The 19,586-nt window shown below is 63.0% G+C and overlaps 3 protein-coding genes across 3 annotated transcripts in view; 2 read left to right on the top strand and 1 right to left on the bottom strand.

The window, feature by feature from the left end:
- Window positions 1-1,038: 1,038 nt before the first annotated feature.
- Window positions 1,039-2,685, top strand: NICOL1 (NELL2 interacting cell ontogeny regulator 1). Its single transcript, XM_079153072.1, has 4 exons — window positions 1,039-1,196; window positions 1,334-1,490; window positions 1,665-1,753; window positions 2,578-2,685. The coding sequence occupies exons 1-4, from the start codon at window positions 1,083-1,085 to the stop codon at window positions 2,641-2,643; spliced, it is 426 nt and encodes a 141-aa protein (XP_079009198.1). The 5' UTR covers window positions 1,039-1,082; the 3' UTR covers window positions 2,644-2,685.
- A 4,639-nt stretch (window positions 2,686-7,324) lies between these two features.
- NAT8L (N-acetyltransferase 8 like) lies at window positions 7,325-13,461 on the top strand. The gene is made up of 3 exons (XM_079154488.1): window positions 7,325-8,582; window positions 9,787-9,951; window positions 11,285-13,461. Exons 1-3 carry the CDS (start codon window positions 8,216-8,218, stop codon window positions 11,650-11,652), a joined length of 900 nt encoding a protein of 299 aa, XP_079010614.1. The 5' UTR covers window positions 7,325-8,215; the 3' UTR covers window positions 11,653-13,461.
- Window positions 13,462-17,627: 4,166 nt separating this feature from the next.
- Window positions 17,628-19,586, bottom strand: part of POLN (DNA polymerase nu) — a 178,855-nt gene continuing 176,896 nt past the window's right edge. Inside the window, exons 23-24 of the mRNA XM_079154398.1 lie at window positions 19,344-19,405; window positions 17,628-17,947 (exon numbers count right to left, since the gene is read on the bottom strand). Coding sequence (XP_079010524.1) covers window positions 17,870-17,947; window positions 19,344-19,405 — 140 coding nt within the window. The 3' untranslated portion in view covers window positions 17,628-17,869. The remainder of the gene's footprint in view (window positions 17,948-19,343; window positions 19,406-19,586) is intronic.

Raw genomic sequence — 19,586 nt, 5'->3', positions numbered from 1 at the left:
CAGGGGGCGAGAAGGCTTGAGAAGCTCGGGCAGGCAGGAAACCAGTCTGCCTGAGGAAGAGCACGGCCAGGCGCAGAGACCACCAGGGCCTTGGAGGGCAGGGGCCGGCGCGGACAAGGAGGGTGCGCGTCGCCCAGGAACCCCCAGCTCCAGGATGGGAGACCTGCACCGTCGCGCGCCAGTGTCCAGGGTGTGCGTCCAGCGGCCATGTTAGCCTGGGTCCTCGGAGGAAACAGGAGTGGGCCCCAGGGTGGAGGGAGTGGGAGAAGGTGCGAGCCCAAGGCCGGAGGTGCGGGCCCTTCTGGCCACCCCCATCCTGGGGACGCCCTCCCCACCACACGGCCTGCGTAGACCTGTCGACCACGATGCGGGCAGGGTGCGGTTCTACAGCCCGAGGCCCAGCCAGACCCTTGCTTCTGCGGAGGCTAGTTCTCCCAAAGGACGCGGCTATTTGTGGTGCCGGGGACACGGTGACAGTGGTGGCACCGTGCCGTCAACCGGTTGAAAAGGCCTCTGCCAAGAGGCTCTTGGGGACGCCCCTGACCCTGTCACCTGCATGGATTCGCTGGGAAGCGACGCGCGAAAGTGCGCATTGCTGGACAGACGGGAAGGCATCCGCCTTCCCAGGCGTCCGGGAAACCCGCCTCCCGCCCCCTCGCTCAGGGTGAGGACATCGCGTCCGGCCGGACCGCGGACCGCGGGAGAAGCAGGGGTTGCGACTCTGCGGCGAGGCGGGCAGGGCTGGGAGGGCTCCACGGCAGGCGGGGCCGGGGCCGAGGGCGCACTCGTGGCGCCTCGCGGCCGCTCGCAGCGTCAGCTTAAGTCCAGCCACCCCGTGCGTTCCGGGGAAGGGCACCGGCGCCCAGGCGACCACCCGCAAGCGCTCAGCGCGGGAGGCGTGGCCCCTGCGCTAGGCGCCCGCCGGCACCGCGGAAGGCGCGGGCGGAGAGCAGGCCCGGGGCCCAGGCGTGTGCGCCGGGACCCCTGGTCTGCCGCGGCGTCCACCCGCTCCCACCTGGGCCTCGGGACCCGCCCAGCAGCCCCGCACGGCAGGGCCCCCGGGCCGCGCCCCCGGGGTTCCCATGGCGACGCGGGCGCAGGGCGGGCGGGGTCGGGTCCGGCGCATGCGCGTGCGCGCCGGACGCGGGGCGTCTTCCCGAGTCGCCCACTGCTGGTCGCCGGGTCCTCGAACCGCGGTACGGGCGGGCCGGGGGCGGCGGGGGTCGGGCCGGGACCGGGGCGAGGCGGGTGCGGCCCGTGGGCCGGGGCGGCGGGTGCGGGCCGGGGGCGCTGACCGGCAGGGGCGGCGCCGCTGACCCCCCACTCGCCGCAGGGCGGCCCGGGCTCCTCCTCGGCCATGGCCCCCCGGCCCGCGTGCAGGTCCCTGCTGTCGCCGCCGCCGCTGCTGCTGCTGCTGCTGCTGCTGCTGAGCCTGGCGCTGCTGGGCGCCCGCGCCGAGCCCGCCGCCGGCAGCGTCGTCCCCGCGCAGAGTAGGTGCCCGTAGGGCCGCGGGGCGGCGGCGCCCAGGGGCGCGTGGGAGGCCCGCCCCGCCTCGCCCGCCTTTGTTCCCGGGAGCGGGTCGGCCCCGCGGGTGGGGACGGGCACCCTTCTCGCGCTCGGGCGGGACTCTGCGGCCGCGCGGTGACGCTGGCCCGCGCCCCCAGGCCGCCCGTGCGTGGACTGCCACGCGTTCGAGTTCATGCAGCGCGCCCTGCAGGACCTGCGGAAGACGGCCTACAGCCTGGACGCGCGGGTGAGTCGGCCGGTGTGCAGAGGACCGCGGCGAGGTGGCCCGCAGCCCAGCACCGCCTGCACCGGCCCCGCTCGGGCCGCGGTTGCCCGGGATTCCGGGATGCAGGCCTCACCCACCAGCACCTCGCGTGCCTTGTTTCGGGCCTCGACCAGGCCTCACTGGCCGGCTGGGCCCTCCAGGAATGCGAGCCCTGATCTAGGACCCCCAGGTGGCCTGGGGAAGAGGAAACTGAGGTCGGGAAGAGAGTGGCTGGACTGTGAGGAATGGAGATCAGGTTGGGCCAGGGGTTTCGGGGTGATGCATGCACTGGACGTCTCAGGGCCCCCTTCAGGGGGACAGACGGGGATCCCTCAGGCCCTGGGGCTCAACCAAGGGCACTGTCCTACTGCTACTTGGAAAGACGAAGAATTCCTCTAGTAGAGAGAAGGGGAGATGCCCCACCCACGAACCCTGTGCCCTTTCCTGCAGAGTGGCAGAGGGCCCACTAGAGGCCTGAGTGCCACACCCCCAGCCTGGAGCTGGATTCTTGGGAGGAACTGTCCCCAACTTATCTTTGGGGGTTACAGTGCGGGGTGCAGGGCAAAGGAGCCCTGGGTGGGTGGCTCTGAAGAAGGCAGGGAGTGGTTGTGGCATAGGGGCTGGCCACTAGCAGTCCCCAGCGGGAGACTCCAGAGGGAGAGAGAAGATGAGGCAGAGGGGCAGCCAGGAGGCGGTACAGTTCCAGGGAGTGGAGAAGCCAGGACCTGGAGGCCCCTGGATGGTGGTCAGTGGGAGGAGATGGTCAGTGGGATTGTGCCCTGTCTACGTGGCTTCTTACTTTGCAGACAGAGGCCCTCCTGCTGCAGGCCGAGAGACGGGCCCTTTGTGCTTGCTGGCCAGCTGGGCGCTGAAGACTCGCCAGTGCTAATCCCGCCAATAAACACCTGCCACCACACTTGTGTCCTGTCTCCTGCTCTGGCCACCAAAGCCCTGCGCCACCCCAGGGGGCCCCAGTCGAGCTCCTCTCTGGGCCTTGGTTTCCCCAAATGTTCCAGTTGGGAGGGGCCTTCTGGTTCATGTCCCACACCAGCACCAGTGCTGAGAGGTGGACAGGCTCATCTATCCACATGCACTGATTCATACCCACATCTGGCGCCTGTCTGGGTCCTGCTCCCCTGGCCTGCCTGCCTTTGTTTAGAGGCCAGGGGATTGGAAACTGGCCTGACCTCCGTGAGTTCCCAGAGGAGATGCCCCAGGGCAGATCCCCCAGGGCTTTTCTACATGGGAGTGGGGATGGCTGGAATTGGGGGTTCCCTGGGGCTACTGGGAGAGAGAGGGGGATTGGGCAGTGGGTGAGTATTCAGGAGCATAGTAGGGCTAACGCCCAGGTAGCTGCCACTCATCCCAGGTGGAGCACCTGGACTGTCTGGGGCTCCAGTTCCCTGGTCACTGCTGCAGCCTCTGTCTCGGGTGGACGGAACACAAGCCCTGCCTCTGGGCCTGTCCCTGGTGTTGTTATGGCCTCTGCTGAGCCTGTGTGCTTGGGTCCTCCCTCAGTGCTCCTGCCCTGCCCCATCCCCCTGGCCTCCAGACCACTGACCTGTGCTGGATGGGCCTGGCAATACCTGGCCTGCAGCCTCTACAGGGTTCTGCAGTAACCAGCTACCATGGAGGCAGCTCACACCATGGCGAGGGGACATGGGTGTCCATGGGGAACCCTGCTGCAGACCAGGGGGAGACTTGGGGTACTGAGGCCACGGCAGGTCCTCACTCCTGTCTCAGGGCCCTGCAGTGCCTGCCCAGCTGTGGAGGCAAGGCCGTGCTTACTGCTGTTGGTCTCAGCTGCAAGGCCACTCCGGGGGGCTCGGAGTGTAGCCACGTCTGGGCTTTGGGTCTCCAGATTTATCAGCTCAGATCCAGGATTGAGGAATACGCTCTTAGTGTACGTATTTCCCAGGTTCATTCAAAATTCAAACGTGACTGGGTGTGTTTTATGGGCAGCCATTGGCCCTGGTGCAAACTGACCTGTCGCCATAGGAGACGGGATGACTGAGCACGTGGTAGGATGCTCTCCGGGGAGATGCCCTGGATGACCCGTAGGAAACAGCTGGGGTGGAGGGCCAGGAGGCTTGTGGGCATGTTCCTGTGCCACCAGCAGGGACCTGGGACAGGAGTGGGTGCAGAGGTGGGGAGACAACTTGGAGCCTCTGAGCAGGGCGCTTCTGGCTGTAGGGAGGGTGAGCTCCTGCAAGGACAGATAGCCCTGTGCGGAGCTGCCCACCAGGGCCGCAGGGGGCGGTGGGGCTGGGCAGCGGGCAGGGTCAGAGGTATTTGGAAATGACCCGTGGGATTTGGAGGAGAGTGGGGGGAGGCAAGGACAATCATGGGGATCTGGAGGCCATCAGACCAGCACACCCCACTGGATGAGGGGCCCGAGAGGACTGGGTGGCCAGTGTGTGGACAGAAGAGAGAAGCTGAGGTCAGGGAGGTGAGATGGCTCCCGGAGGAGACAGAGCAGCGCTGAGGGAGGAAAAGGGCTGAGGTGCGTCCCGATGGCAGGCACATGACAGCTGCTGCTGAGGGTACGCACACACCAGGACTGCACCAGAGGATGGCGCAATGCTGGTCACTGGTGGCCTTGATCAAGGCAGGGTCAGTCTCGGCTGCAGCAGGCCTGACCTCGGCTTCCTGCAAGGAGCGTGGGTGGAGGGAGCCCGCACCAGCATTTTGAAGTTGAACTTTCCACGTGGTCAAGGCCAATGGCCTTAGGCTGCCTGGAGCCTCTCCCAGCTTTCCCACCTGTCTGCACGCTGTTCTTTTAAGAGCGTCTGTGCAGTCCGCAGGGAAAGGTAACTCGTGGCATGCCAGGCAGTGGGACTGCCCCCAGTCGTCTTTTATTTTCTTGGACTTCCTGTTTCCTTACTTCCTCCATTACACACCTTTCTCAAATCCTTACCCTGCCCAGTGTCAAGTGGTCCCTGTGGACTCAGGGCGTCTGCCCATGCTCTGTGGGTCCTTCCTTGCAGTCCTGCTCCCAGCAGCTGGACATTCCTTCTGCTGATTAGCCACCCTCCATGCTTGTCCTGGTGTGGAAGACCTTGTCCTTTCAGCTGCCCGTTTTCACATAGCCTTGTAGAAGTGTGTGGTAAGAAAACTTCCTGCGTCGGTCTGCCTGCAAGTACCTTCTGCTGGCACATTCAATTCATAGTTTAGACCCTCCCACCTCAGGGCCTTTGTACCTGCTGGACTGCCTTCTCTCCACCAAGTCACCCCTCAGCCTCTGTGACTGCTCACTCTTCAGTCCTTTATCCCTGCTGGCTTTTGTTTGGTTTGTCCCTAAGAGGTACTAGAGTGCTTATCTCTGCAGGTCATGAAGCCTAGGAGGGTGAGGCCTACCTGGCCAGGGCTCAGCACAGGCTGGGGCCCTGAATCCTGCTGAAGGGAAGGATGGGTGGTGGGTTATGGGCTCTCCTGCAGCGGGGACTCTCGGGAGCCTGGTCCCCTCCCACCCTTCCTGGAGGTGGTCTTTCTACCCTAGGGTGGGCAGGTGATAGGATGCATTTTGCAGGCAAGGTCCCAGACAGATTTAATCTGCAGTCCAGGTCTTGTGACGTGGGGAAATGATTATTTCTTGCTATTTCCCCCATTTTTGTCTTGTATTCTTAGTGGCACTGGGGCTTCTGGACTGGCCCTCTTTTCCCTCTCTGTTCTTCCTGTCACCTGATTCTTCCTTCAGGTTCTACTTTCATTTTAAAAATATTTTTGTAGTTGTTGATGGACCTTTTTTAAAAAAATTATTTAAATGTGGTGCTGAGAATCAAACCTGACCAGGCAAGCACTCTACCACTGAGCCACGACCCCTACTTTCTAAAAGACCCCTGGCCTCCCCCAGCCTCCTACCACCTCTGCTCCTGCCGGTGCCAGCCTTGCTGGGCCTCCCCACAGAGCAGGAGGCAGTGCCTGGTGGGGCCACCTGTCCAAGCGACCCACCGGGATGCCCTCCCTGTTTCAGCCCCTGCCCACCGGCTTGGCTCTGAGACCTGTGAGGGGTTCGGATGCACTGGGATGTCCTGAGTCCCTGCTGGGAGGGGTCGTGGAAGCACAGGGCAGGGCAGTGGGGGGCATCAGGCCCTGATAGAGAACATGAGTCTGGGCTTCTGCTGTTGCTGTCTCGTCTGTAAAATGTGCTCTGATGTCTCCTGGGGGCAGGCACTGGCTCCCCGGGCAGCTTTGTGGGGAGAAGGCACATTACGGAGGAGGAAACGCAGGCTCAGGTGGGCCTGGGACCGCTCTGTGCCTGTGCAACCCCCATCCCATCGTAAGAGCGAGTCTTAAGGCTCTTAAACCCTTGGAGGTGACTTTCTGGGGTCCAGTCCTGCCTGCTCTGCACTCCCACACTGGTCTGGCACATTACAGGGCCCCAGGGGGGCCAGGGGAGGGTTTGCTGTAGAACAGACTTTGGGGGTCACATGGTTACAGGACTTGGGGAAGGGGCTGGGCCAGCTGGAGAGAGGGACCTTTACAAATGCAGAACCTAGAGGCCCACCAAGGGCACCAGGCCTCATCTCTGTCCTTGGGCCTGTCCATGGCTGGCAGAGCAGAGGTAGCTTCAGACTCAGGATGTAGGGGTGAAGTGGGGTAAGTAGGAGCCAGCAGAGGCTGTGGCCATGTGGAGGCCGGGAGCCCTGGTTGTGCCCATTCAGCACCTCCTGGAGAGGGGGTTTTGCCTCTGCCCTTTCTTGGCCCCCACCAGAAGCATGTTCCCCAATGCCCAGTCTCACATCCTCCAGTCCCCTGACCCTTTAGGAGCAGCAGTCCCCCACTGTCCCCAGTGCTGTCTTTCCTGCTGACCCCTTGCAGGCTGACCCACACTTCCTGTCTACCTGGCCAAACTCAGGACACACAGAGAGGCCGCGGTGGCTGGTCTGGGGTCTTGGTAGGTGCTTAGGTATGCTAGAGGGGTTGTGAATGGACCAGTGAGTATCTTAGTGATTTCCTGATTCCTCTTCCGGTCCTGGAAGGTCAGTCAGGCCCCAGGGAAGTCCCTGTGTCTTGGAAACACGAAGGTGTTTCCCAGCTTGATGTTGCCCTCTCCACACCAGGGTCCTTGCACAGGTGGCCTGGGGCAGTGGGCCAGTTAGCCTCCCTCTCTCCCACTCCCACGTCCCGCCCACAGGTCCGGCCCCAAGGGGACCTTGGCCGCCCTTCTGGCCTCAGCTCCATGGGTGCAAGGCAAGCTGAGGATCCTCAGGCCTAACCCTAAGCCTTATCCCCAACCCCGTGGGAGCGGGGAACTCTGCTTGGGGTTGCCCTTGGGGGTGATGTAGGGAAGGGTGCAGACCAGCAGGGAGCTGAGTTCGGGAGGTGCCAAGCATGGAGCCCGCGACTACCCGACTACCCGTTCTGCACTTGAACACTGGGTCTCCTCGCCCAGCCTGCTGCGTCTGCAGGTCCTGCTCCCCGGACCAAGAAAACACGGCCTAGCCCTGAGAGCCCCCGCGGCACCTGCACTGTGGCCACGGGGCGCATGCGCAGGCCGCGGAGGGCGGGGGCCAGGCGGGCGGAGGGGGGTCCGGAGGGCTCTGCACCCCCGCGTCCGCTGCGGGAATCCGGTGTCTGAGTTGGGTTCTGCGCCGCGCCGGGCCTGGCGGGGCTGCAGCCGGCGTGGGCACCACGCAAGCTTGGGCTGCGCCCCCACTCCCCTAATCCCTGACGCCCCGGCCTCAGGTACCGGGGTGCCGGCCCGTGGGAGCCGCGGCACCCCTCCCCGAGATCTCGGTCCGGCACTGCGTTCAGACAAAGGGGCAGGAGATGGAGATGCTTCCGTGACTGCGCCCAGCGGCCGTGGAGAGAAGGACGCGGTGCTGCGGTCACCGCGGCCCGCGCCGAGTGGCGGCTGCGGGAGCGCATGGGGCGGGGCGGGAGGCTCCCATCACACGCTCTTCGCCGTCCGGCCTCGACCGTCCACCCCGCCGCGCCCCCAGAAGCCGGGAACCCCTGGTCCAGGCCGCCGCCCGCGCGCGCTCGCCCCCGACCACTGCGCGTGTCGGCCGGGCCGCTCCGTCGTGCCCCAGCCGCCGCGCCGCCCCGGCCCGGGCGTCTCTCGCGGGCCTCCCGCCGCGCAGCGCCCAAGTGTGCCACCGGGCGGGCGCGGAGGCGGTGTCTGCTCCCACCCCCGAGATCACATGGTGACCCTCGGCAGCCAATGCAGTGGACGCTAGGACCCTGCGGGACCCCGGGCGCCGCGACTGCACCCGCGCCGCTGCATTATAAATACTTCTCCAAAATGCGGCGCAGCTCCCTGCGCGCGCCCCGGCCGCCCGCCGCCTCCGCCCCGCGCCCCTGAGCCGCCGCCGCCGCCGCCGCCGCCGCCGCCGTCGCCGCCGCCGCCGCCGCGGGTCCGAGGGCGCCGCGCCCTTGCCCTGGGCCCGGGCAGTGCCCGCCGCCGGCCGCGTCCCCGCGCAGCGCCGCCCGGCCGGGTGCATGCATTGTGGGCCTCCCGACATGGTCTGCGAGACGAAGATCGTGGCCGCGGAGGACCATGAGGCGCTGCCGGGGGCCAAGAAGGACGCGCTGCTCGCCGCCGCCGGCGCCATGTGGCCCCCGCTGCCCGCCGCGCCGGGGCCGGCCGCCGCGCCCCCACCCGCGCCGGGTCCCCAGCCCCGCGGCGGTCCCGAGGGCGCAGGGCCGCCTGCGGGGCGCGGCGTGTGCATCCGCGAGTTCCGCGCAGCCGAGCAGGAGGCGGCGCGCCGCATCTTCTACGACGGCATCCTGGAGCGCATCCCCAACACGGCCTTCCGCGGCCTGCGGCAGCACCCGCGCACGCAGCTGCTCTACGCCCTGCTGACCGGTCAGTGCCCGCGGGGACGGCCGGCTCCTGCCTGTCGCAGTCTCGCGCGTGGCCCGGGCTCGAGCGAGCCCGGCGGGCCCCTCTGGGGACCGTCGCACGAGGCTCCTCCCTCCGCTTCCCGCCCGGCCCCCCTGGTAGACCCCCGCCTGGGAGCCCGGGCGGGGCCTGGTCAAGCTGCGCTGCGCCCCTGCAGCGGCCCCGGCCGTCCGGGGAGGGAGGGAGCCCGCACGCACCGCGCCCGCACTCCGCGGCGGGTGGCGGGGTCCGGGTCCGGTCCGGGTCGGCGCGGGCCTAGTCCCCACCCGCATCCCCTCCGCCCTTCCTTGCCGGCGCCCCACGGGTCCCCTCCCGGGCACCCGGTTGCGGGCGGCGTGACGGGGCAGCCAGCGCGGGTGCTGCGGCCGGCGCCTGGCACGGTAACTATATATAAAATCGGCGGGCGGGGGAGGCTGCCTTGGCGGCTCACGGAGCTAATTTATGAGGGAGAGACGGCTTTCTCCGCGGGGCGCCGGGTGGACTGTGCACCTGGGCCACTCCGAGTACAGCCCCGCGCATTTTTGAAGCCCCTCGGGGGCAGGGTTGTCTTCCCATTCTACTGATGAGGAGCTGGAGGCGATTTTTCCAAGGTCATGCAGCAGAGGAGACTTTCACTTGGCGCGTTCGCCTCCTTCACAGCCAAAATTGCGGCTGCAAGTGGCATAAATCTCCCTGCCCTGCCCTGTCCTTCAGACCAGGAGGTCCCCAAAGGAGGAAGCCTGGCCGTTCCCTCTCCCCAGCTGTAGTATGGCCTACAGGCTCTGTGGGGCTGCTCTCCCGCCAGCTCTGTCCGCTTCTTGGTTTTGCACAGGCCACATCTAGCGGGGAGGAGTGTGGGCAGAGCCCCCTTGGCAGCTGGGAAGGTGGGCACTGGCATCCAGGGAGCCCTGCCCTAGGCTGCTGCCCAGCCCATCAGGGCAGCCTACTGCAGGCTGTTGCAGGTTACAGAGGTAGCTTATCTTTGTGGCAGAAAATTTGAGAATAGGGAAGAGTAGTAAGGGCCCAGATAATGACTCTGCGCTGCAGGGAGATCTCTGTGCCTGTGTGTCCATGAGTGCTGATTTACCAAGGTGGTAGGGCTGCGTGTTGTGGGGCCTTGGTTTGTGTTGTTCACCCGTGACCAGGCCTGCCCTGCACCTGCCAGCTCATCTGTGCCCCTTGCCTGCAGCACTCTGCTTTGCTGTGACCGGCTCGCTGATGCTGACGTGCCTGGTGCCCGCTGTGCTGCTGGCCCTGCGCTATTACTACAGCCGCAAGGTGATCCTGGCCTACCTGGAGTGTGCACTGCACACAGACATGGCCGACATTGAACAGTACTACATGAAACCACCTGGTGAGTTGTGTGGTCTCCAGCTGCCCTCTGCCCTTCCTTCTGGCAGAACTGCCTTCCCCAGCACCCACAGGCCAGGTCAGGCATAGATGGGCCTAGGTTGGGGGTTCCTGGTGACCTGAGACTTCTGAGGCCTCGCTAGTCATGGTGGTATCAGTGGACTGGGGGAGGTTGAGCCCTCCCCGGGGTGGCCTGAGCTGACTCTGGGCCAGGGTGGCCTAACTCTGTTGCTCAAGCTGGCACCTGCTGTATGGGGGCAAGCTCCTGGCTGTCCTACTTGACTGAATCCTGTGCTAGGCTGGAGTGCAGGGGCCCAGGTACAGGGAGCCTATGTGGCAGGGGAAGGAGACTCTGCTTAGGGGCAGAGGATATTCCAGGGAGCAGGAGACCAGGGCAGGGGTCCTACCTTAACCTTGGCTTCTGTTTCTAGCTTGGTTTCTGGGCCACTTAGTGAACTAGGGGGTCTTGTCCAAGTCCTGTGGCCCTCTGGAGTGGGAGGGGCGGGGATGGGAGTCCAGTCTAGAGTGACCTGGAGGCTACTCTTCACTCAGCCTGGCCCTGAGGCAGGCTGGGTCCTGGGAGCCAGAGGAAAGAGGAGTCTTGGTCCTTTGGGGCCTGCCTATCTCCCAGAGGCTGGGGTGTCTCTGGGCTGAGGAGACGGGGACTGACAGCAGGAGTTGCGTCAGTGCTGGGCAAGAGCAGCCCACTGTCACCGCCAACTACTGCTGTTGCTGGTGATAGCCATGTTGCCCCATCTTGGCCCCTGCCCACCTGGCCTTGGCCCTTGCCATTTTCCTCACTTTTCCCCAGACCCACAGCATCAGCTGCCTCTGTGGAACCCTCACCTGGCTCTGTGTGGGAGGTAAGGACCATGCCAGCAGAAGGGGTCCAGGAAGGGGCACAGGTATAGCTGGCGGTTGCTGGTGACACGCAGGCTGGGGGCCGGATGTGCAGGTCAGCTACTCCTGAGGCTGGCCATGGTCATCAGTGGCCATTTGGTCTGGGAGCAGGGGCCTGCTTGGCTGAGGTCTGCCCAGCTCTAGATCTCAGGGGAGGGACTTGGGCCTCTGACTGCAGCCCTGGCTAGGGCAGCCTGGTCTTAAGGGCTGAGTGTGTCTGGGCTTTGACACCAGATCAGGCCTCAGAGAGCAGGCAGGTCATGTTCTCTACTCAGGGTCTGGAGCAGAGACCACACCAGTGCTTGTCCAGCACTGTGGCTGCCCCTTGGGTCCAGGAGAGCTGGGAAATGGGCCATAGGGACTGAGACACTCTGGCTTGATCCCTGAGGCCTCCCCAGCCTTCCTTGGAGTGTCCCTGACCTTCCTGTCCTCTGCAGGCTCCTGCTTCTGGGTAGCTGTTCTGGATGGCAACGTGGTGGGCATTGTGGCCGCACGGGCCCAGGAGGAGGACAACACGGTGGAGCTGTTGCGGATGTCTGTGGACTCACGCTTCCGCGGCAAAGGCATTGCCAAGGCGCTGGGCCGGAAGGTGCTGGAGTTCGCTGTGTTGCACGACTACTCCGCGGTGGTGTTGGGCACCACGGCCGTCAAGGTGGCTGCCCACAAGCTCTACGAGTCACTGGGCTTCAGACACATGGGTGCAAGTGACCACTACGTGCTGCCTGGCATGACCCTCTCGCTGGCCGAGCGCCTTTTCTTCCAGGTCCGCTACCACCGCTATCGCCTGCAGCTGCGCGAGGAGTGACCGCCACCACCTGCCCTCCCTACACCTGTCCAACCCGTCCACCTGTGCCCGCCTGCCCGCCGCCTGGTGCGGCCCTGCTTTCAGACGCTCACCTTGGCATTTGTGTTGGGTTTTCCTTCCTCGGCATCATGTGGTTATCTGGCTGGTCCTGGGGCGTGGGGCTACTGCTCTCCGTGACACCTTGGTGGGGTGGGTTATCCACAGCCATGGCCCCTTGCCCTTCCCAGCCTACCAGGGTGACTTGCCACGCCTGGAGGAGTGGCTTGGTGGGCCACCCAGACTGCCCAGCCTGCCTCCATCAGGGAAGGCCTAGCCTTGCCCACCAAGCACAGAACCTCTGCAACAAAGCCCCCCAAGGAGCAGATCCCTGGCCTCCAACCGAGCTACGGCTCAGCCGTCAGTCCTGGGAAGTGTGGTCTGCTGGGCTGGCTGGCCACTGCCCCATAGGAGGCAGAGCTGAATGTGGGTCCTGCTTTGCTCTGTGCATGCTGAGGATGTGGCCTGGCCGCAGCATGCCGCATGCCACAGCCCCCTGCCCTGCTGCCCTGCCCAGACTGGACCCCAGGACCGAGCTGGTGAGCACCCCTGTCCTGGCCTGAGCTCGCCTCCAGAGGGCCTACCCTATGCCCACTCTGCCTGCTCTTGTGGGGCCTGGACTGCCCCACCAGCCTGCTCCATCCACCCCTGCTTTGCTTTGACATCATCTCAGTCTCTCTCCTGCTGATCCATGTACCCTCTGCCCGGGCTTGGCTGACTTAGCAGTCACCCAGGTGTGGTTCCTGTAGCAACCCACTGCACAGTGTGGCAGGGGTCGGTGGGGGGATACCTCTCCCCCAGCGCCTGCTAGATCAGGTGGCCTCTCCCAGCTGCCTGAGGCCCTCCTGCCTCAGCTGTCCATCAGGGTCTGCCCTGTGAATCTTGTAGCCCAGGCTGCTGCCGGCGATACCCAGCCACAGCTTCTCCCAGCCTGAAACCAACCCATTTTCTAATAAGTTACTTAGACAGAATAGCACTCTGCATGACTAATTCTTGGGACAAATGGTAGCTTGTACCTTCAGACACATGTCCGTGTGGTGCTAGCACATGCACTGTTTCTGGCCCCGTTTGATGGGGGTGGGTGGCCGGGTAGACGGATGCTTCCACAGTTTGAAATTTGGAGGGAGACTCTGATTTAATGTGATTTCCCCCTAAAGAGCATTCCTAGTTTGTGAGGAAGCTCCAGGCCGCCCTTCCAGGCCTCGTATGCAGGATGGAAGGGCAGGGTGAGTCCCTCAGCCTCAGGGGGAGGGGCTGGGCACTGCTGCAGGAGTGGCAGCAGGTCCTGCAGCCTGGCTAAGGTCCTCAGCTCCAGGCACTGTGCTCCCAGCCTCTTCTCCGGGTTGGATTTGGGGGCTTGCCTGAGTGGTGTGTCCTGGGGTGGGGAGAGGAAGCTGGTAACTGGAAGAGCCCACGTGGCAGCCTGGATCTGATCTGACTTTGGTGGCGAGAGGGGTATAAAGGCCCACCCAGACCTCATTGGGGCTTGAGGGAGAGGGGGAGTGACAGGTGGGGCAGGCCACTGGGTGGATTGATGTCCCGAGGGGCCTTTTGTCCTGTTAGCAATTGAGCATTTGCAGAATACTGTACAGACCCCACTCCCTGTACATCCCTCCCTGGTGGTGCCCGGTCCCCACTCGGGGTTGGGAGTTTTGTAGACTGTACAGAAATCGGGCCCTATTTTCTTGCAGCTCTCAGATTTTGTTAACCTGGATTATACAGACAGACGTAAAGTGTTTTAGCAAAATGGAAAACAAACAGTTGTGCCTTTTTCCTCTTTGTTTGGTCTGGTTGCTGGGGCTGGTCTTGGGCTGGTCTTAGTGGGGCCCTTGGGGCTGCTGGCAGGTCCGAGGCCTGGGGGACAGGAAGCAGGCTGTGGTGGTCAGTATGTGCTTGGTGGGCAGCTGCACCGGCTCCTCCTGTCCTGTGCCTTGGGCACCTGCAGTCTTTGGGGTCAGGGTATGGGATGGGGATGCTGGGGCTGCCAGCGTCTCCTTGATGAGATGAGTGGGCTCACAACCTGTCCCCCACACTCCAGGGGCTCAGAGGGTCCTGGGTGAGGGGTGTGGCCCTCCTCACCTGTAGGCCGGGCTCCCTGAGGGGGTGTTTTCCTGGCTGCACTGCCGAGTGAGCGCAGGGATGCTTGCTGGGTTCTTGACTGTTCTGTGCTGCCCTGTGTTGCTGCCAGGACTTGGTAGAGCTGTGGCAGGAGGAGGGCAGGCTCAAGCTGCACCCAGGTCAGAGCCCTCGCCAGGCCGCTGTGCAGCCCAGCAGGCCTGGAGGCCGTGGGGCAGAATTCCTGTCCCTCTAGGCTGGAAGCTGGGCCTCTCCCCACCTGCCTTATCCCTCCAGCCTGAGCATCACTGCTCCGCAAATGTGCACTGACATGAATTTTATACGTTTGTAGAGATTCTGATGTATCTTCTACCTCTGTGGAGGCCCTCCTGGGCCTGGCTGCCATGTGTCCAGTGTGGCTCCCCTGGCCTGCTGTCCCCCTCCCTCAGGCCTCCGCCCACCTCCGGTGACTGGCACCCACATTCTTGGCCTGGCGAGGTGTGGGGAAGGCTAATATGCCTTTGGCCATTCCCATGGGAAGGCCCTGTGCTCAGGGTCTGGGCCGCCTGGGTTTCTGTTGTGTGTTTGTAGCCTGGTTGTGGAGTGGGGAGGGTGAAAGGGGGAGGAATGTTTTAGAACGTCAGCGTTAGACAACCTGTGGCACAGGCCTGGTGTGCAGCAGTGCCCAGTGCCAAGCACGCGTCTGTGCAGATATCCAGCCCCTAAGATGGGTGACCAGGCAGTGTGCCTCAGCACATGGGGGTCTGGCCCCAGAAGGGCTTTGGGGGGCTCTGAGTGTGGGGGCTAGAGCCATCGCAGCCATGGTGGCCTCCCCGGCTACCTACCGCCCGCCCAGTCTTGGTTCCTGCTGTTCCACCCTGGGCAGGGCAGCAGCTGTGATACCTCTGGCTGAAAGGGCTGAGGGATGGGGCCAGCCTGGCCTGAGCGGGTAGTTAGCTGGCTCTGGGAGAGAGTTCCCACTGGGAGGCCTTGTGGACAGCAAGTCTGAAGCTATAGGTCCTGGGCCAGCCCCAGGCACCCTTCCTCAGGCAAGGCCATAAGAGTCCACAGGCCTTAGAAGGGATGGAGCTGGGGACACCCTGAGGCGAGCTTCCTAGGCTGTCTGCCAGGTGCCTAGGAAGCTCTCTGGGCCATAAGGGCCTGTCTAGCCTGTAGGAGGCACAATGCCCCTGCCCATCCCTAGTGCCCCCAAGCTCCCCAATCCACGGAACTGGATTCCAGCGTCGTACTTGGGGCCAGAGGCCTGGGAACGTGGGTTTCTGGGCGTTGCTGGTGCAGGGACTTCCTGGGGACTGAAGGTGGCAGCCAGCCAGGCAGGGGATGTGTGCACATCCACAGTGTTACCTTCTGGCCAGAGCCTGGGGCGGCTGCCTCCCGTGCTGGGCACTGTTTCTGGTCCCGTGTGCTCCCTGCTGACTTGCTGAATCTGTTGGAAGTGGCTCCCGTGGGTCAGTTCTGGTCTCGGGCTGTGTTCCTGTGGGTGGTCCCAGAAATGCTCCTGGGATGAGCTGAGGCCACGTGTGGAGCAGACCCTGAAGCGCGCTGTTCCTTGGTGCTGCCATCTCTGCTCCCAGTGGTGACATGTCCACAGAGCTACCCTGGCCTGGGTGAGGATGAGCCCTGACATACCATTGTTGGATTTTTTTTTTTTTTAAAACAGCAATAATTAGCCATTTTAAAGAAGGAGTGTACCTGTGTGTGTAAACGTGCATGCCTATTTTTGTGCGTGTGTGCACATGTATGTGTGAGCATGTACATGAGTGTGTAAGCACCGTACACATGTACATGTATGTTGTGTGTATGGTAGCATGTGTGTATGCGTGTGTGTTCACAAACATCTCTGAGCAGGTGCACATGTGAGCACGTGTACATGTACACGTGAGTGTGTCTACACAAGCACCTGCCTGTATCCATGTGTATGTGTGAGCATCTTCATGTTGCATGTGTCTGTGTGAACATGTGTGCCTACGTGTATACATGTGAACATCTTCATGTGTATATGAGTGTGTACTTGTGCATGATTGGGCATGTCCACATAAGTATGTGTGCACATGTGTGTGCGTGAATGTGTGTGCATATGTGCAGTAGTGGGGAGGGCACCGGTGGGAAGGGCCTCCTGTTCTTGGGGGCCTTTGTGGTGGGAAGCAGGGTCCTGTGGTCGCCCCTTGCTGTGCCCACCCCCTTAGTCAGGCTCAGATCCATGTGAATGTAGCACCGTCCCCCTCGGGCTGGGTGAGCCTCTCGTGTCCTCTGCTTCTCTGCCCATCTCCCTCTCTGCTGAGGGAAGGGCAGGGGAGCTGGAGGACCCTCAGACAGGACACTGACGGGGCTTGGTCCAAGTGCAGAGGGCATGTCACACTGGCAGGTCTCACTGTTGTGGTTTGTTCCTGAAGCTGTACTGTGAGCCCATGATGGGGGCGGAGGTGTCCTGAGACCCCTGGAAGTGCCAAAACAGACCCCAGGGCCAGGCAACAAGCCAAGTTCCTAAGGAGACAGGCTGGGGGCCCGAGTGGGTGTGTGTCCCTGCCTGCACGGCCCCCAATGCTGCTGTTTTTCAATAAAACCAGAGTTAAAGGAACCTGGCTCTGTGCTTTTCTGAGGTGCCTCCGGGGCTGGAGATGCTGGATTCTGTGGTGCTGGGGCTCCTTCCTCCATGGCTGGGCTGCCTCTGCCAGCTGATCCAGACCTGGAAGCAGGGGTGGTAGACAGGAAGCAGGAGCAGGGCAGGGTGGGCCCTCCACAACAATCCCAGGGTGCTGTCTGGGAAGAGTACCTGGGCTTCTCTGGGCCTAGAGCCCTGCACACTTCCCTTGGGTGCAGAGAAGTGACAGTTGGGCTGGTGGGTGGGGGTGGCCCTCCTGAGCAGTCACCCTGAACCCATCAAACACTTGCCTCAGCTGAGAAGCAGGTTGGCTCCCACCTTGGGAAGCTACAAGCCACCAGGCCCCACTGCTGTGTTCTGACTTTGGGACCTGGATGCCTTCAAGGCCAAGACCTTGGGCATGTCAGAGCTGAGGCCAGGGGCTGGGCTCTGCATGCCCTTGGGTCTTGGCCCTTTTCCTGAGTCTGTAGTGCCCGCCAGGCAAGGCCTCCTTGTCCTGGGTTCTTCTCAGTCCCAGTTCCCCTGGCAGCACCTCTGAGGGATAGGGTGAGAGCTGGATCAGGAGGGGGTGAGGTGGAGACCCAGTGTGTATGGGGGAGGGAAGATGTCACAGGGTGTGAGCAGGGACCCCAGTGGGCTGCAGGCAGCACTGGGGACCAGAGGTGAAGAACAGGGTGTGGACGGGCCTCCGAAGTAGTGGAAGGAGACAAGCCCCTGCTCAGTCTGACCCCAGTGCAGATGCCACCCTGTTGGCAGAGGAAAGCTAACCTGGGCTGTCCCCAAACATCTCTGGGGCAAGTTTTCATGGGTTTCTTCTCCTCCCCTTCCCTGGCCCTGCCATGCCCTGACCCGTGTCCTGGCATAGGAGTCAAGAGGAATCCAACCCTTGCACATTCCTTCCCAGTAGGGCAAAACCAGGGTCAGGGGCTGCCCCTGTCTCAGCCAGCAGAAGGGTATGGGGCCAGGGCTCAGGTAACAAGCCTTCTCTGAGGATGGCTCAGCTGCACTGCAGAAAGTGGACCCAAAGGTGAGGGGTGGAGCCGGGCCTTCAGGCGCTCTCCCCACACAGCTGCATTAGCTCTCCTGTGCTGGTGCACACTGGCCTGCGGCCTGCGTGGACAACCAGCAAGGGTGGGACTGTCTGGGCCTCCCCAGTGTGAGTGCTCAGCCCTGCCTCTGGCTGTAGACATGGCCTGTCCCACCTGCAGGAAGAATTCACTCAGACCAGGAAGATGAGCTTCACACAAAGCGTTTACTCCAGGGTAACCCAGCAGTCCCGGCCCCAAAGGGTTAATGTGGCCTGTGCATCCTGCAGCCCAAAGTGCTCACTGGTGACCTTGGGAAAGGCCACACAATGGGCTGGTGGAGACCAGTTCCCTCCTCCCACTGTTGCCTGGGGCTACAGACAAAATGAAGGCAAAAAATGCACAGGCCAGAGTAGGTGTTGAGGGACCTGGTGGTGGCCAGGCTGTTGCTGGGAGACTCAGTGAGATTCAGGCTGAGCTAAGAGCCCAGGGCCTCTGGCAGTGGAACCAGGTGTCCCCATGAACGGCCGGCACTCAGGCTCACCTTTAGGGGTACCTGTGGGTGGCAATCAGAAGTGAGCTCTGGGCCTGGGCCAGTTGTTCCCAGACACTTCCCAGGTCCATAAGCAGATGGAGGGGGTCCACAGTGCATAGGCGTCCACACCTTCCCAGACAAAACTGGACACAGCCATGACAGTGTGCACATACGTGCATACCTGTGCACACACACACACATCTTCCCAGTAACGGATAGGTCCGCATCACAGCCCCCTGCGCATTGTGACACCCTGACCTTGGTGTGGCATGCAGCCTGCAGGGCCACCAGGCAAGGTGCCCAGGCATGGGTGAGGTGTGTCCTGGGGTGACCTGTGCCCATCACCCCAGGGATCATCCAGTTGGGCAGGAGCCAGTGGGACAGCAGACCCTTCCTGGGTAGCCCTGATTCTTTGTGGACTCTTGCCCAAGTCAACAGAGCCACCACAGCTCCCAGAGGTAGCCCAGGTGCCCCCGCACAGCGTGGTGCTCCAGAAGGGTTCCTTCTGGCAGCCAGGGTGGGGATTTCTGGGTTTCCATTGTGTGGCAGCCCCACTTCCCTGTCTGTCACAGACACAGGATCATGTAGACCTCGCCGAGGGAATGAGTTCTGTTCCTGGCTGGGCAAAGTGCCTGGGCCACTTCTGGATGCTTCTCTCCCCTGGAGAGTGAGGGGAGGGGAGGCCTTGGAGAGTCCCTGGGCTCTGAAGGTGCAGCAGCACATCCGTGGGAGTGGAAGGTGCAGGGCTCATCGCGTTTCCTGGAGGACCCCCCCAAGGGGCTGCCTGCGAGCAGAGCCGCGGCTGCTCCAGGAGGAGGTCGGGCAAGCCCCTCTGCAGCCTGTTCCAGTGGCTCTGAGATGCCCGCTGGGCTGAAACCTCACCAGTGTCAGGAATGTGTCTCTGGCCTCCCTGAGGCAGGCTGTGCAGCCTCGGGATTCCCTCCTCTTCATTTCTCCTCCTTCAATTGTCCCCATTGCTCCTGGGAATGCTGCACTGCAGTCTTTTCCTGGTGAGGACACAGAACTGCCTCCCAGTGGTGCCCAAGCAGGAGCAGGCTGATACTATGTTTGGGTATGTGCTAGGGATGCACCTGGGGTAGGTGGGAGCCCCAGCACTTACACCCCCAGAAAGTGTGAGCCTCAGGCAAGAGGTTTGGCCACAGGCGTGGTGGAGAGTCCCAGGCTGGGGAGAGCAGCTGACACTCATAATGGATTCTTACCAGGCAACAGCCAACCACCCACCCCGCAGGGAACGGGGTTCCTTGGTAGCAGTGCTGGGATGCAGGGCGAGGGGCCAGTCCTCTGTGCTTGCCTTCCTGTGCCATGGGTAGGAGCTGGACACTCCCCCTTCACCCTGACTGACTCTGACAGTGAGTGGCGCAGTGGGGAGACTGGGCAGGGGCGTGACCCTTCTCACCTGTAGCTGCAGCTCCGGGTCCTGAATCTGCTGCAAGGACTCCATGATTTCCCTGACAAGAGCTAGAGGAGGAACACAGAGCCACTTGAAGCCTGCCCAGGCCAAGCTCCTGACCTCCAGAACTCAGGAGTCACAGCAGGAAGCTCAGGCTGAGTCCTGCCCAGCCCTTGAGCTCCCTACTTGTTTCCTGTGTCCATAGGGTCACCCAAACTGGCTGGTCTAGGGGCTTTGATCCCCACATGG

The sequence above is a fragment of the Sciurus vulgaris genome (genome assembly GCF_902686455.1).
Source record: "Sciurus vulgaris genome assembly, chromosome: 9".
NCBI lineage: Eukaryota > Metazoa > Chordata > Mammalia > Rodentia > Sciuridae > Sciurus > Sciurus vulgaris.
The sequence above is the reverse complement of the archived record's forward strand: the minus strand, read 5'-3'. Positions and strand labels throughout refer to the sequence as shown.